The sequence below is a fragment of the Stigmatopora nigra genome, chromosome 22 (genome assembly GCF_051989575.1).
Source record: "Stigmatopora nigra isolate UIUO_SnigA chromosome 22, RoL_Snig_1.1, whole genome shotgun sequence".
NCBI classification, from domain to species: domain Eukaryota; kingdom Metazoa; phylum Chordata; class Actinopteri; order Syngnathiformes; family Syngnathidae; genus Stigmatopora; species Stigmatopora nigra.
Window position 1 is genome coordinate 2,365,731 of NC_135529.1, and position 17,524 is coordinate 2,383,254.

The 17,524-nt window shown below is 38.6% G+C and overlaps 2 protein-coding genes across 5 annotated transcripts in view; one reads left to right on the forward strand and one right to left on the reverse strand.

The window, feature by feature from the left end:
• Positions 1–17,524, reverse strand: part of LOC144215757 (myelin regulatory factor-like) — a 52,444-nt gene that overhangs the window by 18,155 nt on the left and 16,765 nt on the right. For both annotated transcript variants that reach the window (XM_077744872.1, XM_077744878.1), the window contains one exon: positions 11,513–11,634. In XM_077744872.1, coding sequence (XP_077600998.1) covers positions 11,513–11,582 — 70 coding nt within the window. In that variant the 5' untranslated portion in view covers positions 11,583–11,634. The remainder of the gene's footprint in view (positions 1–11,512; positions 11,635–17,524) is intronic.
• Positions 1,712–15,281, forward strand: LOC144215760 (epidermal growth factor receptor kinase substrate 8-like protein 2). 3 transcript variants are annotated; one of them, XM_077744886.1, is made up of 21 exons: positions 1,712–1,927; positions 4,661–4,711; positions 5,105–5,151; positions 8,446–8,510; positions 9,120–9,281; positions 9,399–9,548; positions 9,626–9,705; positions 9,769–9,875; positions 10,234–10,304; positions 10,409–10,535; positions 11,395–11,483; positions 11,563–11,637; positions 11,874–12,022; positions 12,102–12,288; positions 12,370–12,404; positions 12,500–12,605; positions 12,925–13,044; positions 13,297–13,372; positions 13,445–13,616; positions 13,699–13,831; positions 14,466–15,281. In XM_077744886.1, the coding sequence occupies exons 2-21, from the start codon at positions 4,677–4,679 to the stop codon at positions 14,541–14,543; spliced, it is 2,064 nt and encodes a 687-aa protein (XP_077601012.1). In that variant the 5' UTR covers positions 1,712–1,927; positions 4,661–4,676; the 3' UTR covers positions 14,544–15,281. The 3 variants fall into 3 exon arrangements, with proteins under 3 accessions (XP_077601012.1, XP_077601013.1, XP_077601011.1); XM_077744887.1 differs by lacking the exon at positions 1,712–1,927 and adding an exon at positions 3,914–3,985; XM_077744885.1 differs by lacking the exons at positions 1,712–1,927; positions 4,661–4,711 and having other exon boundaries at positions 4,826–5,151.

The following is a 17,524-nucleotide window of genomic DNA, read 5'->3' on the forward strand; positions in this document are numbered from 1 at the left end:
TAAACTAGTGAATCATGTTTTTGTGTTTTACTAGGTCAGTATACTAGTGAAATCATGTTTTACTAGGTATACTCAGAAAATGTTATCATGGTCAAATTTCGAAACTTAAGGTTTTAATGGATTAAATAACTACAAGATAACCGGACATACAATAAAAACTGGGGAAAATTAACATTTCAAAACGAAAACGGGGAGACGCACACCGAAGAAAAGGCATAAACATAACAATACACAGAAAATACTCGAATTGCCAACGCACACAAATACGGGGTCGAAATACACAGACAGGAGTTGATGATAATAACAAACATCTGGGTCACACAATGGAAGGAGAGCCAGAAAAGACACATTAGGTGATACCCATTAACAATCACGTGGACAGGACAAAATATGACAATTTCAGGCAAAACAAGGTCAATCCATGAACATATTCTGTCCTCTCTTAAAACAAACGTGATCATTGTGACCTCAATTTAAATCCGTGTGGTTAGCGTCTCTTGGTTTGTTCTTCCCTTTTGTTTCTTTTCCAGAATAAGATTGAATTATTGATCAGAGTGTTATTCATTGAAGTGATACTGTATACCCAAGTGTAATTCTGCCGCATGCCTCCTTGGATTCCTCAGAAGATACAGAAGATTCAAGGATAATAAAAGAGGCAGACGTAAAGTATATAGGATATGTAGGTGTGCATTTATTATGTTCTATAATTCCCCATTATAGCAGCTATTTTAAGTCATAATGTTGAAGAGCAAATTAAGTATTGTGCTGAGTATTATGTAATGAAAATTACTGTAACCCCCTGAACTTTATCTGGTTTTCCCATACACATTAACTTTAGAGTAGATGAACGTTTATGATCTATGATTATGAGCAAACAATTTCCAACAGAGGGCGCAGACGTTCTGATAAAGACTAAACAGGTTGGAATTCAAGGCCTAAATACATTATGATCTTAAAGGTGACATGGTATATAAAAGACATCAAGATTTTAACCCTTCTCGAGATGACTAAATCGTTAATTAAAAAGCACTACGTATAGTTGATAACTTCTGCCTCGTAACTAAGTGGAAGATAACTTTTATGAATCACATTGGTATTTCTTGTCAATTTTTAAACCAGACATTCTTCAAACAGGCGATTCATCAGCGCTGACAACTTTGGTTAATGATCAAACCCCATCGTAAGGTTTCCGGAGTAACAGGCATCAAAACAATTCACATCGAATGGATTGAGCAACACTCAAGTGCGTGGGTCAAATTTTTGTTTGCTTTTATCACACAGATCTCCTTTAAATGGCCCCTCATAGCTTACTTTCTATGCTCTCAGTGCATGCAAAAAATAGTAATGAAATAATTATGACTCAGATTGAACATTGGTAGAAGGAATTGAAACGTGTCTTATCGAGAGCACACCCTTCGGACATATTCTTTACATTCCAACCTGCACTGATAAAATACCTCATCCTTAATTCAAGCTGCTAAAATGAATATCACAATCACAAAACTGCCTTTGTATTTTGTCTAAAGAAATTTCTGTATAAGCTAAATGTAACAGGTAAGCCAGTTGCATCACACCTCACCATCCAAACTCTATGGCCGGCTCACCTACACAGTGACCACCCCGCCCTCACTCAAGTGCTAAACGAGCTCCTCCCCTCAGGTATTGAATTACCTGGGAGGCATCTGTCACTCACTGCTCCCACATTCCCTCCCCGGCGACTGCTCCTGGGAACTAACAACATTATGTGTGTGCGCATGTGTGTGTGGTGTTAAAGCAGCCACTGGACCATTTGCACCATCGGGATTAAAAAGCTCTACTTCGATTTACCTTGGTGATGTTTTGCGTTTGCTGATCGGTAGCAGGTTGATGCTCTCGTCCCCCTCCCCCATGGTGGTCACCTTAAGCATCCTGTGCAGAAAACTCCAGCGTAAGTTCAATTCTTTATCCCTCTATACTATATTATTATAGGTTACACTACTAGACTGTACTACTGTTAATTAACTGTTTAGATTTCCTATCAAATACCTACTTTCTGCTCTGCAACAACAACAGCTCTGATCAGATTCCAATCCATTTTTAGTCCATCCATTATGATCATGTTTTCATGATGTCCAATTCATTTGTACTGACATTGCCAGGTTTTCCTGTTTAAAATGAATTGGGATATTTTACTGACAACAGTAGAAATGACGCAAAGGATTCCATTTTTTTGTTTGAAACTGACTGTTTGATTAACAATATTCAGCTTCCAATTTGCATGTTTTACAACTTGTAGATGCAGGTATATCTTACATATAATCTTGCATAATCTTAAAGGCCAAAGTCTAGCAAAGAGAAGAACAATTCCTGTTCAATACTATAATGTGATACACTAACACAACTAAATGATCCCAGCATAAAGCAGTACATGAGTGAAAAAGTTAAATGCTATTTTGATGACATTCAATTCCCATCATGCTCTTCTCACACTGATCCAATTGTTACATTTAACAGATTAGCCGACAGTGGCGCATTAAAATATAAAACTAGATAACTTATCTGGGGAAAATGCTTGGTCATGTAATATGGGTGAAGTCCACATTGCCCAAGTTTTTATTTTTTTTTTCCAGAGACTTTATATAGCCAGTACTGCAAACACTCTATTACTTCCTGTATATTATAACGCTTCAATACATTAATTAGTCAATTGTTGTGATACCATGGTAACAACCTATACTTTTGTGTAGTCAAACTTATTGCATAAGGTCATGTCAGACTTACTAATCGGTAAACAGTACAACAGCCTGAATTATTTAAGTCATGTCATAGACTGGCCGCGGATGAGCAGTGTCGTCTTTCTGCTAATAGATCTTTATTTAATGTAATAGTTTCCTTTCAGCGTTTCCCAACGTTTAGGCAGCTACTACAAAAAGTAGGAAGGTAATACTGTTTTGTCTTGATTAACTCATCTGAATAAAAACATGTTTTACTTATTTATACGAAAAGCAAGAGGTGGTTACAGAGCATAATTGAATGATATTTAAAACAAAAATGCATGTACATTTTTTTGTCTGTCATTATGTTGGGAGTTGGTAGTTTAATCCATGATTGATTTAAGGATTTTGAGATTAATAAAAAAAATAGTGGCATTGTTTGATGACGTTTTCATAAAATCACCACTCTTGTGTTAATTATATTATGGTTGCAGTGGTTATCACAGATCATAATGATAATAATAATAATAATAGTAAAAAAATGGATGCGCCAAAGATACTTTACACCTAGAGCACAGATTAAAACAGATGTTTATGTAGTGTCTGTAAAGCTATAAATTACCACTAAGAGAATTAACATTAGAATAACTGTCCATCAAATCAGCCTAACACATTGAAAACTACAGTTTGTACAATGCCGCGATAACAACAACAAGAGAGATACTAGCATAGACACCAAATGCAACAAGAAAGGACTCGCCTCACTGAATATTTGGCAGGACTCTAAATTTTCAACTGTCTAACCTCATTCCAGACATGAATATCATAACATTCAGTCAAGGCTAGAAACTTTGGAAAAAGGCCATAACAGGAACGCAACCTGTACCTGGGAGCAAGTAACAGTACAGTGATCCTTTTTTAAATTGAAAAAAAAATGCAGCTATTGTGGTACTAATCCCATATCATATTTGATTATTGGAATACCTTTAAATAGACATCTGCTTTTGTTAAATTAAATTTGAGATTTAAGGGGAGTAGTGCAGTGGGCCTCTTTACAAAGGCTGACTGACGCTGAGGCTGCCCTTCTCCACCTTCACCTCCTCCCTCAAAACTGGCTTTGTGCCAAAGGAAGGAACAAAAGCGCAAAGAGCAAAAGAGCAGATAAGAACTAAAAGAGGAGGCATTGTGTTGGTCTACTTTAAAGTATTTAGGACCATTTTTCTTTTGTAAAAAAGTTTTCCCTTGACATGGATTAACTATGGAACGTTTGGAAAAATGTTGCTTTTGGCAGGGTATGTTTATCTACTATACATGTAATCTGTTGAAAGAAGCAATCATCGCAATGCGCTACAAATCGTTGTGTATATACATATATACTTTTGTTTACATCAATAACTGGATCAGTTTCATGACATGACTTATCTCTTGAAATGAGAACATTGAATTTACCAGGCAAGAATTGCAGCAATTAAACAATATCAATAATAATGTCACATACAACAATTTGTAGTGTATATATATTTATATATTTAGATAGTATGCATGATTACTGTTTACTGTTTCAATTGTTAATGTAGGTGGTTGCTGTCAAGTTAGCAGTTAACCGTCCTTCATCTGTAACGTGAGCTCAGGCAGTCTGATTGTAAAGACTATTTGTAGACATTCACCTCTATGTTGTAGTGTAGTTTTAGCGAACCATCATGTTATGGTAAACCAACAAGAGAAGAGGCTCATTCACACACCCCTGACCGCCCTCCCAGTTAAAATGGATTGGAGTCGTTTTGCGGTCTGGCAGCGAAAGAGTAAAGTTCAGATGGACTAGTGACTATAGTATGTTATAGCGATTGGTTAATGATAATGGCAATTCTGGGTGAACCCATAACCAATCACCACTGCCATAGGACGGAATGCAGGCGTACCTAATTGACTTGCGATTACTTCATGTCAACTTTGCCTTTTTTTCTCAGGTTGATGTCTTAAGCCATGAATGTCTTGGGATCTCCAAGCAAGCCAGCCAAGTGAGTGAACTGCACATTCCACCTTCTCCCTTTACTATTTACCTTTCCCTACCTTAGCTCGTTATCGCAGGTGACTGTCACAGTGGCCACAGAATTGCTTAGCCAGTATGCGGAAGGTGGTGTGGGTCATGGACCTCGGGCACAGAGGGACTCTGTTGAGAATTATTTGCTCTGCCCCAACTTTCCTACGGTTCCCCCTCCTCCTCCTCTTCCTTTTCCACTCTCTCTCCTGTTCCATATGGTCCAAATCTCAGGCTAATCTATCGGGCACTTTCTCTCAATCGCTCCTGCTTGGTTGGCTTTTGACTTATGAAGAAATAAAAGAGTGGGACTTTTAGTCGGAGACAAAATGAAAGGAATGCAGCGTAATCCCATCTCTACCTGTCATTGCAGTGGGGTGGCCCGATCGGAGAGCAGGATCAGCGCAAAGGCCCTCTTTGGTAAGTTATGGTACCCTTTATTTTCCATTTTATGCTTAGGTTTGTCTGATTTATTCATATAATCTTGGACTTTGAATATTTAAGAGAAAACAGAAATGAATGAAATTGTAAAATGTCATCATTTGAATGGAAATATAGATGAATACAGGATTATGGGTTGTCAAATAAGACCATTTGCGTTTAGGTTCATTATTAGTTGTAACTCAAATCCTTGAATTCAGATTTCCATTGCATTTTTCATGAACTTGCTAGAACAGGTTTTATTTCGCAAGCGATTTATTCATGGCAACTTTATAATGTTTGCCTTTACTTGTCTTTCAACCTGTAATCAAAGACTACTAAATCCAATAATTTTTCCAAATTCCAAACAGTTGTCTACACCCTTTCTATTCAAAGGCAAATTTGGCATCGATGTCAAACACGTTTGGGACAATGTCTTTATCTAAAAAGTTAATCGGCATACACGTTGGTCATAAAGTCTATATTTTTATCATTAATTCAAAGTAAATAACATCTTATTGCTTGTGAAAAGAAGGTAAAATGAGAAGAGAGAAGATAACAAAAACATTGGGCTTCTCGGGAAAAATTTGAAGACGTGACTTTATCTGCCAAACTACTGCTAGCTATGTTTTTAGTTCATTTCCAAGACAGTACACTTATCTGAAAAATTTCCCTGCTAGAAAATAATTAATGAACAAAATCTCATTATCAAACACACAAGTCTTAGTGAGTCATTTGAACATAAGTGGATGGTCCAGGGTGTGCCCATTTATAAATTCTGCTTGGAACAGGGTGGGGATACCCAAGTTCTGCAGGTGAATAAAAGCTTCATTGAGAAGGAAGGAAAAGACCAGGCAGACTGCCTCCTTCTCATGTCTGGTGCAGCCTAGGAAGCCGCAGACTTGAGGAAATACCAAAGAATGTGCTGCTCGTAATGAGGAAATCTTCTATTCTAAATTCAACAATTTTGCTCAACTGTAACAAAACTGGCGTAGGAGATTTTTCCTCAACACTTCTGGCTTCACACCTTGCGATCTGACACTTTTGTCCAAAACTCCACAGCATGTGGCAGCTCGTGTGTTTTTTTTCTTGTGAAATGACTCACAAGTACGTGAGGTGACTGCAGGCTGTGTTGTTCTACTTTGGGCTGGCCTCAGTCTGTGTGACAGATGGTCATCGCAGTGTTGTGGGCAGCATGAGAGCTGCTTGTGTGTCCTGGCTAATCAGGTGATGGGTTGCTGTTGCATATCATCACCAACAACAACAACAGTTGGGAACGGCATGTTGCCCCTGAATACATGCATGTTCCAATTTCTTTGCGTTGTATGCAAAACTTGACACGCTCATGCAAATGTGCCTTTATCAGCACCTTTTGGACAGAGCAGTGACACATCACACAAATACAAAATTACATGCACCACCTGGTCGAAATACAACATTATGTTACAGTAATTTTTTACTCTTCAGTACATTTCATCTCTCATAACATCTTTTATAATCGAAATAATCCTTGCACTGCTAAAAGTTGGACTATAAATTGTATGTAAGTATCACTGTATGAGTGACATGGCCAAACACGCCTAGTATGTAGAATCACTATTGAAGTGGGTCTCATACCCACTTCAAGCAAACATCACTCATTGTGAACCTATGACATGCATTTTCATCTCGTTAGACAAAAAAGGCCATTACCAAAGACACATTGACATCTTGTCATGAGTAAAAATAATGTTTGTGAACAAAATATATATATATATATATCATTGTAAAAGTAACAAACAAACACTAAATTTTATGAGCTCAACCTAACACTAACAACCAAACTATAAGCTTTGACTTTTCGAGTTGACATAAAATCAAATCACAAGCTTATTTGACTTTAGTTAATGTCCACCAAGTGAAATTGATCCACACCCAATTCATGTTGACAGTCTGCCATCCAACCACCACTGTTTATCCCGGGCATCGATTCTCACTACTCAGTTCATCCGACTGCTAAATGGCTCTCATTGGGTACCGTGGTGGTCCGGTGAATTGTATGCCATAAACGGCATTAATAAGACATGTTGGCCGGCAGGCTCCACTTTCAAGCAGACACTTGATGCCTTTTTTTTTTGTACCACGCTGGAGCCAAGCAGGAAGCAATGAGCCGAGAGGGATTGGCAGAGAGGCAAATGCTGGCGTCATTCACACAAGCTATCCCTTTTCAAAGTAACACTTGACTTTAAAAAGCTTCCTGGCAAAGGAGGGACACATAACATATTCAGTCAACTCATAGACAAACTCAATCCATTTTGTGTTGCATTCAACACAGTGAAATGTGTCACACGTAGAGGGACAAGTGCTTTTAATTTGCGATTGGCATCTAAAGTGTTTGTTCTGCTGGGCGTGGTAAGATGACATATGGTATTGTTAGTGTGATAAAAACATGCCCCTATTTAATAACAGCATAATGGCTACCCGCGTGTAATTCATTACGTAAATACTGTGTGTGAGCAGGAGCGATGTTTGAAATTTATCGTAAAAAAAAAAACAGCAGGAATGTAAAGTCCATTTGAGGCCTGTTTAATAGCTCATTGGCTGCCACGGACAGCAATATGATGTTCAATTCATTTGAACTGGGAGTTAAAATAGATTTAGTCGAAGGGGAATTCTATCACTGTCAACACAATCAAATGTATGGGGCATAATTGTAAAAAATTAAAAAAAATCTCACATTTCAAGCTTATGATTGGACATCTATCATCATTAATGACAAATAATTAGAGTTTATAGTCTCATTTAGTGATAACGATGTGGAAGTTTGTATCTTATTGTGTTTATATTTAGCAAGCATCTGCGAACTTTGATCTTAAGGTTTGGTTGCTTTTATGGCGCATTAAACGTACGTAACCCCTGCCAACGTGATATAAAGTGACAGAAAGCACTTGAGTTTAAAAAGTAGGATTAATAATTAACTTTAAGTTGTGTTTTCACCTTTCCTTCAGATGTTAACCATGTATAAAATTATGATGAAGTAAAAAATATTTGGCCCAACATTAAACTCTGAGTACATGAGTCTATTTTGGCTTTTCTAGTTTGCTTTGACCTCAATCCTTACACACCACAGTATATATATATAAATATTAACAGGCTAGGTGCTCTTCCTTATTGCCCTGTTGTGTGATCGATCGTTTCAAATTCTGTTCACTCCTGCTCCGATTAGTGTATCATGTGGGTCTCAGGCAAGTGTTTTACTTTTACTACTATTACTGCGAGAGAGATGTTTTCAAAATGTGTTTCTTTTTCTTTCAGAGCAACGGAAAAAATATTCCAACTCCAACTACATCATGCATGAAACGTCACAATATCATGTTGAGGTAAGACAGCGTTTGGAAATGTTGGATTGAATTGTACTTGAACTGTTTTTCCCAAATAACACGATATCGCTTGATATTTGTTATCAATTAGTATATACTATCATCTTGCTTATACAATAGAAGTCAATGTGCTGAAATGAACCCATGTTACTAACTTTAAAATTCAGTTTTTTTTCTGAGACAATTATAACATCAAGTACTACATAGGGGTAATGAATGACAAATGTCTGCCAAATTGCTATGTGAAGTGCTCCAGGCAAATGAAAAGAGTAGGGAATTCAACCTGAGTCTTGACAGTTTTATGACAAAGGGGAAAAGTCTTCGAATGTTATTACCGATGGGTATCAGTCACTTTCTAGCCTATCTATGGTTGCTGTAAAATAAAAGCAAACTCCAAGCAATAAGCTTCAAACCCAAATATTGAGTGGATTATTGTTATTTTTTCAGAGGTTGAAGTAGTCAATCGTCAATACGTTCATCGTATTTAGAATTGTTTCATCGTTTTGTCCATTAAGCCATTCATTTATTTAGCTCATGTGTGAAATCTGGAGATATTTTTCATTCTTTGGCTTGCCTTAAATGTATCGAATTGCTCTCCCAATTCCTCAGCATCTGTCAACCTTCATCATGGACAAAACCGAGTCAATCGCCACCGTGGACGATGCCATCAAGAAACTTGTCCTTCTGGATTCAAAAGACAAGATTTGGACTCAAGAAATGCTCCTGCAAGTCACTGATAAAGCACTCCGACTCCTGGACTGTGATACACAGGTATTTCCTCCCCACCGAATGACTGCAATTATACAAGTTGTTATAAAATGTCATTAATGGTTCATTTGAGATCCCTCTTATTTCTCCTTCTGATAAATGTAAATTATTTCTCTGCAGGAGGAGCTGGAAAACTTCCCCCTAACCACAATCCATCTGTCTCAAGCTGTGCTAAACCAAACACGCTACCCGTCGGTCCTTCTGCTGGTGTGTCAGGACAAGGATCAGCCCCGGCCGGACATCCACTTTTTCCACTGTGACGAAGTGGAGGTGGGTCACGGATTGCAGTAAATTGACGTGCTTGTATCTACAATACTCAAATATTTGCTTCATATCTCCACATTCAGGCGGAATTAGTTCATGCCGACATAGACAGTGCACTTGGAGATAACAAATATGGAAAGAAATCAAGGCCTCAGACACTCAAGTAAGAGACGTACATACACCCATAATGTTCAGCCAAGGCACTGATTTCCTCTTGCTTTCTTAGAATCAACCAAGAGAAAATGAAGCGCCAAAGAGAGACAATCCTACCCCATTCCTCGACCAAGCCTGCACCTTTTGCAAAGGGACGTGTTGCTGCCCCCATCCCACAAGGTGAAAATAACGTAACACGAGGATATCAAGCCTCATCTTTTTATATTTATAGCTCAATGGTTCTTAACCTTGCTGGAGTTACTGAACTTCACCAGTTTCATATGCGCATTCATGAAACCCCACCAGTTTCATATCGACATTTTTTTTGGCTGAAACAAGCAGCACCTGACTACAATCCACTGATTCCATTCATATTTTACCTATTAAGGTCCCATAATACTGTCCTGTGGGTGGAAATTGGCCCTTGGGGCGCAAGTTTTTAGAATAATTAGTATATCATCCTAGCCATGCTTTGTCACTAATTAAAGGGATCTTAGTTTTTCTCATCTGTTTTTATTTGCTTGTTTTTTTTGTACAGAAAGGCGAGTCTCTGGACCCAGTGACCCAGAGTCGCATGAAAGGTTGGCCCAGCGCATTGAGAAGGACGTGGTAAGTGTTTTCCTTCCCCTTCAAGGTGGACATTTCATTCTGAGCCCTTTCAAAATGAAATAGTGTATGATACAGTAGCTGTATCCAAAATGTTCCTCTTGCAGCAAATCCTCAACTGTGCCCTGGACGATATTGAGATTTTTGTGGCGAGGGTTCAAAAGGCAGCTGAGGCCTTTTCCCAACTCTGCCAACGCAACAAGAGTAAGAAGAATAAGAAGAAAGGACCAGCAGGTCTGTCGCCCTTTCTTCTTCTGTGGCAGCCATCATCAAGTGACAATATGTTGAATATTGCTCACGCTGCCCTGTTTGTATCTCTTTGTGTCCTCCAGCCATGTACGTGGTGGTAAACACCAATAGTACGCCAGTATCGTCTTTCACAAGAAGTCAATACTCAAATTTTACTACAGTGGTATTATTATTATTATTAACATAATGACTTCATTTTACATTCCACTGATGGAGACAGATGCCCAATTCGTTTTACATATCAGGCAAATTGAATTGGACATCTTGATATCATTGTCAAAGATGGAACAAAGTAATAATAATGCCATAATGTGTTGGGTGATTCTGTCATATTTTTTTCCAATCTTTAATTGTCTCATTTCCGCATGCCTGATCAGTAAAGATTTGGATTTCTAATTTTTCACTATAGCGTGAAAAGATGTGTGCTGTTACTTACTACACATGCAGATCTTCTGACAGTCATTTTTTCTCATTTCCAAAAATCTGTTTCCTCAACTCTGAAACACCGTGAATGTAGATTTTATGATTACTCTGGGTATCAAATACTGCTAACAGCATGATGTCACTCTCTAGAAGTACTAGATCATTACTACAAGTCACAAATATGATGGGTTTCATGTTGAGAAACCCATTACGAAACATCATGCGGGTTTATGCAACCAAGAACAAGAATATTCAATTTGGTGAAATCTATTCATTTATACTACAAGTCATATGGTTTAGGAGAGATGGTAACTCAGTGTTAAGTACATGCTGTGTCCTTCAAGTAGCTCGACCTCTGTCCAAAGCATGAGAAGTTGCTGGTATGAATGTAAATGAATGTGTCTTTTGTGCTCTTTCGCAGAGGGCATGCTAACCCTGCGAGCAAAGCCCCCCTCTGAAGAAGAGTTCATCGATAGCCTCCAGAAACTGAAGCTGGCTTTCAACCTCTTGGTGAGTGTATCTCAAATCATTTAGCCTACCTTCTCTCCTTTGTGCCGCCTCATTGGCTCTGTCACTGCACTCCCTGCAGGCCAAACTGAAGAAGCACATCCAGAATCCAAGCGCCTCCGAGTTGGTGCATTTCCTCTTCGGGCCTTTGGAGCTGGTAGGAAATGCAAATTGAGTTTATTCATCTGAACCTGTTTTATCTCAGCCTGTCTGGCTATATTTGGAAACTATGAATCATACCGTCGTCAAACGTGGTGGGAGAAAAACGTTATTACTTACAATAAAAACCTCAAGAACAAAAGATACATATGATATGAAGATTGGGTACTCGGCTTTTCCTCCCACATCCCCACAAAATGTCATTTCTGATCGTTGCTGTTTGTGTGTGTGTAGGTGCTGCAGAGTTTGCCCAGTCCTGAGTTGGTACGCTCTATCATCTCTCCCCACCTTTCCAAAGATGCTGTGGTCTTCCTGCGGGGTCACCTCACCCCCAAAGAAACCGCCATCTTTGAACATCTAGGAGAGGGATGGACTAAACCCAGGTTTATCAACTCTCTCTGACAGGGCATCTTCTGAAAATCCAAATCGACTATATTCATTCCATTCTCTTTTGTTCTTAAGAGCTGAATGGCCAAGGGATCAGTGTGCTCCTCCTTACTACCCCAAGTTCCGCAACGGTTGGGAGCCTCCAGCAGAGCTCTTTCGAACAGCTCCATGGGAAACAGAAGGTCCCGATGGCTCTCCTGGCTCCCCCACTTCTCTGGGATCTCCTCTTAGTCCAGATTATAGGAAACACTCAGTTGACGATGTAAGAGTTTAGAAAAATGGAATGTACGTTAACTCTGAAGCCCAAAATCAGCCCAAAGTATTGGTATGCTTTTTTTTGCAGTTCTATGGAACTCATTCTTCAAATTCGTCCAATGGGTAAGAAATTATGTTATATTGTGTTGATGTACCAGGATGGAGTCTCTGAGTTCATCCAAGGTAGAAAAGGTTTAACCTGCTGTCTGTTTCAACAGGTCTTACAACGGGATGTCATCCCCTCGCAAATTTGCCAAAATGCGCTACCACTTTGTAGCGCGGAATGCCAATGAGTTGTCAGTTCTGGTGGATGAAATTCTTGAGGTAAACACATTTTTATAAAGATAAAATTCAACAGAGGGAAAAACTATGACATTCTTTCATCATTTCATTTCCAGTTTATGACTTATATTAGCAATTCTTATAATTGATGTTCTGCTCGATGCAAATAACGCAAAAATGATCAATTATTTACAATAGACATGGCTACTGTATGCCAGCTGGCTCTGTAGATTTGTACCATCCTTTATTATGGACAGATGTCCAGATGTTGTTCATAATATACCGATAAGCAGTGGCACTTTGATTAATATTTAAAATGAAAAGTCTGTACAAATTAAGTGATCTCAGGCTCGTGTCTCAGGTGATCGAGGACGACAAGGCGTGGTGGAAACTAAGAAATCATAGCGGCCAAACAGGCTACGTCCCAAGTAACATGTTGGACGTGGTCAAGATTTCACAGCCTGATGGTATTTATGGCCAGGTAAAAGACACCTTTCCAATAATTATTTTATCCACATAATTAGGCATACTTGCACAACATAAACACCAATGCCATTGAAGTCGACATACATTTTAAAAGCTAAATTGAAAGCTTGAAAACAGCCATCCGATGGTGCAGTGGTTCTTCCACCTGATTTTGGTGCACGCAACATGCATTTGAAGTAATCATCCATACATTTTATGTTTGAGCAAGCAATGCGATGCACACTAAGGTAATTGTGTGCGCACACAGCAAGGCTATGGTGCAATATCTCCTCGTTCCCTCAGCCCGGGAGATAACTACGGCAAAGGTCGACAGAAAGACAAAAGTAAGCACATTTTGAAAGAAGTTCAAGAAGAGAATTAGATCACGTCTTTATGAATTTGTGTTCCCATTTCAGTGATGGATGAGGTTAACAGCGAGCTACTGATGAAGATCACAGCAAATAAAAGCCAGGCACCCGCCAGAAAGTTTCGCGTTGAGCGACCAGCCGCAACTAAAGTAACACTGACTGAACAATCCACCCCAGGGCAGGTCAAATCTTGGCTTGCTGACAAAGGCTTCTCCGATGCGTGAGTAGCCTAACACACCTATGAAACTACAAATGTAGCCCGATGCAAATTACATTTATTTTACTTTCCCATCCACAAACAGGACCGTCGAATGTTTGGGCATCCTGACCGGTGCGCAATTGTTTTCTCTCAATAAACAAGAGCTGAAGGCTGTCTGTCCAAACGAAGGCGCCCGCGTTTCATCCCTGATCACCGTGCAGAAAACACAAATAGAGGTTAGGCTACCATTCAATGAAAAACTAGTGTCATACAGCATGTAGTTTAAGTTCTGTTTCCAACCGCCATATGTAAAACCACAAAAAACAGATAATGACTTTTGCTGGCTTGTCGAGTATTGCATCAAAATACATTATCAGGTAGTACACTTGCTGACTTAACAGGTACTAACCTGACTAAAAAAAAAAACACAAAGATTTTAGTGGATTATTATTTTTTCCCTTGTAAATGTGCTACCAAGCTACTTGATCTGACTTTTAGAGGTGAGACAATAAAAGGCAAAAATTAGGACCAGATTGGCGACCCCTGATTTAATGCTTACAACATAAATGCTGTTGTGTTTTACCAATCTAGATACAGCACGAAAAATGCCACTAACCGTATCGGCCAGTACTCACAAATAACATGCCATATGTGCTCTTCACAATTTTGTCTGTAAGAGCCTTAAAACAAGGGTGTCCAAAATGGACCTCAAGGGCTGCAGTGAATGCAGATTTTCATTCCTACCAAAGAAGAGGATACATTTTCATCAATCTAGTGTCTTAAAAATGTAATAGGTTGACCGGTTTCTTAAAAAAAAGGCATTCTGTAACGAAGTTGAATAATCTAAATGTGTTTTTTTTGTCCTGGCAGAAAGCGCATGGTGACAACGAGCTTCAGGAAGTCATGAGGCGTAGGCAGGAGCGAATCGACTCAGGCAGCACGGACTGAAGACCCCCCCCCCCCCCCCTCCCCCCAAGTCCTTCCCACTCCTCCAAATCAGTGGTGTTTATTCAGTACACTTTGTAATGAATTGTATATTTATTTTCACGCACTGTATCTCTATGCAAACTAATTTGTGTCTGTAATGGCTCTTCAGTGTGGGTCAACAATTGTGTTAAGAAAAGGGATGTACAGTTTAGTGTGTTGTGTGTGCGCATGCGTCATTCTTGTAACAGCAATATTTTCTTGTAGAGGCAGTGTGGCACATGCTAATGCTTAATGGCAACATCAATATTGCTATTAATATCCTTTAGTCAATGACTCAGTGAATAATATTTAGAATCATTTGTGCCAGGATGTCATGACACCCCCCCTATGTATAGCCAATGATTTTAATATTGTCAGTTTACAGTGGGCAGCAGGTGATACAAATAACATCTTAAATGGGAACAAAATTGTGTATTTTACATTTTATCACCCGTAATTCTGCATGTAACCTGTTAATCGTGGTTAAATGTTATGTGTTGACAGAATGATCATTTGTTTCGTTTTTCAATTGTTCTGCTTCAGTAACTAAATTGAGATTGACTTATAAGGAAATTGCCTTTAAAAGTGAAATGAGTGCAAAATGTGTTCGAATAGTCTTGTGGTAATTGCTGACAAATTGCTTTTTATGAAAAAACGCAGTAGTAACAAAGGAGACGTGAGATCCATTGAAACTGATAAAATTTGATGCTTCGCCGTCAACTGAAGCAAACGAGTCTTTTTTTTTACATTGGTTCTCTGTGACATAGTATTGTGATTAAAAATATATATAAATAAACAAATGAATTACTAAACAGAGCAACCAACAATGCACTTACATCTGAAACGCAAAAAAAATTGAATAGAAATGTGTCATTTTGTTACAAACTGTGATTCATATTCAGTTAAGTTAAGTTAAATATTATGTATGAGATCACCTTATAAGTCGTTTAGTACATTTGTGAGTAGAGTGGTTGGGGTAGGAACAATTATCTCATTATATGGCGATGCAACAACTATTGATACAGGGGTCAGGAAATACAAAATGGTATTATTCTATGATGCAACTGTTAAAGAGAAAAACAAGTTATTTCTCATTTTTCGACTGCCATTGAAGCTGCTGGGAAAGCAGTAAATGAATATTTGCCCCTCTCACATTAAATAATTTGGACATCAAGTATCGTCAATGGCAGCCAATTAGTTAAAATACACACCATTCAGTGACTTCCTTTTTAAAATTATATGTATAACTCATCATCATATTCTCCCACTTAATCATCATTATAATCATGTAAAAAGTGTTTTTTTTTTCAGCTCTCTGACCACAAATATAAGCGGCGGAAATATATTTGTTCATTTGCATTCTCCTCAAGAGTCACTTTGATTGACCTCTTCACCCGTCTTGTCTGTCTGCTACTTAAAATTGGCTGTGTCATATCAGTGCAGTTTCAATGTGAGGCAGGAAATGTGCAAATCAGCACATCAGACAGGATTATCCTCAAACATCAGAGCCTGGCATCCTCGCTTCAAAGACTGTGATGCTAAGCATCTGACCTTAGCAACTTTTTAAATACTTTTCTTAGCAGTTTTAAACAGGGGTCTGGTCTGGATGGGTGGTGTCATTTTTAACAATACTCTGCAATACTGCAAAAGTTAAGGTCAGTGCTCTAATTGTCTTATGGAAGCAAATCTGTCTGGCAAATGTCATTTTGACATAGTAAATTGAACTATCTAAAGGCTTTAAACAATAGCTTTATAACATGTAAGGGGTCAAAAGTCAGTGTACCCAATTTTGAATGCAGTGGAAGAAAAAAAACTAGAATTCAGTACTGCCTTTGCATACGTATACATTAACCACTGCCATCCCTCCCAGTCAAATTAGATGCAACTTTGCTCTCAATTGAGTTAACTTGGCTGAAACGGAATGGTATTTCTAACTTTGCTTTAACAAGAAATTGGATGTTGGCCTAAGACGGTAAGATGGTCTGTATTCGTGTGCCTGTTTTGTGTTTTAGCCGACTGTTACACAGTGGTTGTCATCACAGCTTTTTAAATGGTCAATAAAAAGCAGTGTGACAAACCAGTAGCCATCTTTTACTTCTTTAAATGTACTATTATCCATAGTATCCATCCAAATATATATTTTATTTTATTTTATTTTATTTGTAACTCTGGTGCATCTATCAGTGGCAATGGTGGCCAACCAAATAAATGACTGCAACGTAAAGCATAATCTATTATTTTTTACTTTCATACAGCCACAATTTTGTGCTAGCGACAAGCAGAAGATTTCCTCGTGGATAGTGATTTCAACGTTTTGCAGATTTAAGCATCATAATCATAATGTGTTTTAGCCTGTTAGGATTGAAGGGACAAGACTTCAAGTTAATGCTGACACTTAACATTGAGCATATTGTGTTTATTGCTCTTTTCCCCTTTTTTTCCTTTTGAACTACAATAAGTTTTGGAAATGAGACAACTTTGTACACCAACACCCACACTTGACAGTGTGACTTGATGCCTGCCGTTCCGGTTACACGATGGGGGAGAGAGAAGGGAGGGGGAGGCAGCAGTTGAATGTCAAACTCCTCACAGATGGCAACCCACGGATAACATCAGAACTTGGCTAACGAATTGCTTTGCTGTCTATCTTAAATGAGCAATTAATTGCTCCCTTATGGATCAGACCTTTGGATGGACCTTGGGCTCTTTCTAAGGGTGAAAAACTGCAAATTAAGTGTTTTCCTTCCCTGCCAGTCCCACTGCACTGGAAGATGGATAGTAGGAATAAATTTAATGGGTTAAAGTGGAAATTTTGAACTCATCTGATCACGCAACCAATTGATGCAGCATTAGCGACGAACAAAGAGAAGGGTAAGACTGGCATAGCCAACCGGGAATTGAGTTTTGTATTTTAATTGTAAACTACCTGTACTACAATTCATTACTTGTACGAGTGCGGCAGG

What these genes read in the sequence shown, in the direction of transcription:
- LOC144215760 (XM_077744885.1), top strand. Translation starts at nt 5,061, where the DNA reads ATGAAAGGAATGCAGCGTAATCCCATCTCTACCTGTCATTGCAGTGGG. An exon ending in CGTCACAATATCATGTTGAG is followed by an intron (nt 8,511 to 9,119) that starts GTAAGACAGCGT and finishes CCAATTCCTCAG; the next exon opens with CATCTGTCAACCTTCATCAT. An exon ending in TCCTGGACTGTGATACACAG is followed by an intron (nt 9,282 to 9,398) that starts GTATTTCCTCCC and finishes ATTTCTCTGCAG; the next exon opens with GAGGAGCTGGAAAACTTCCC.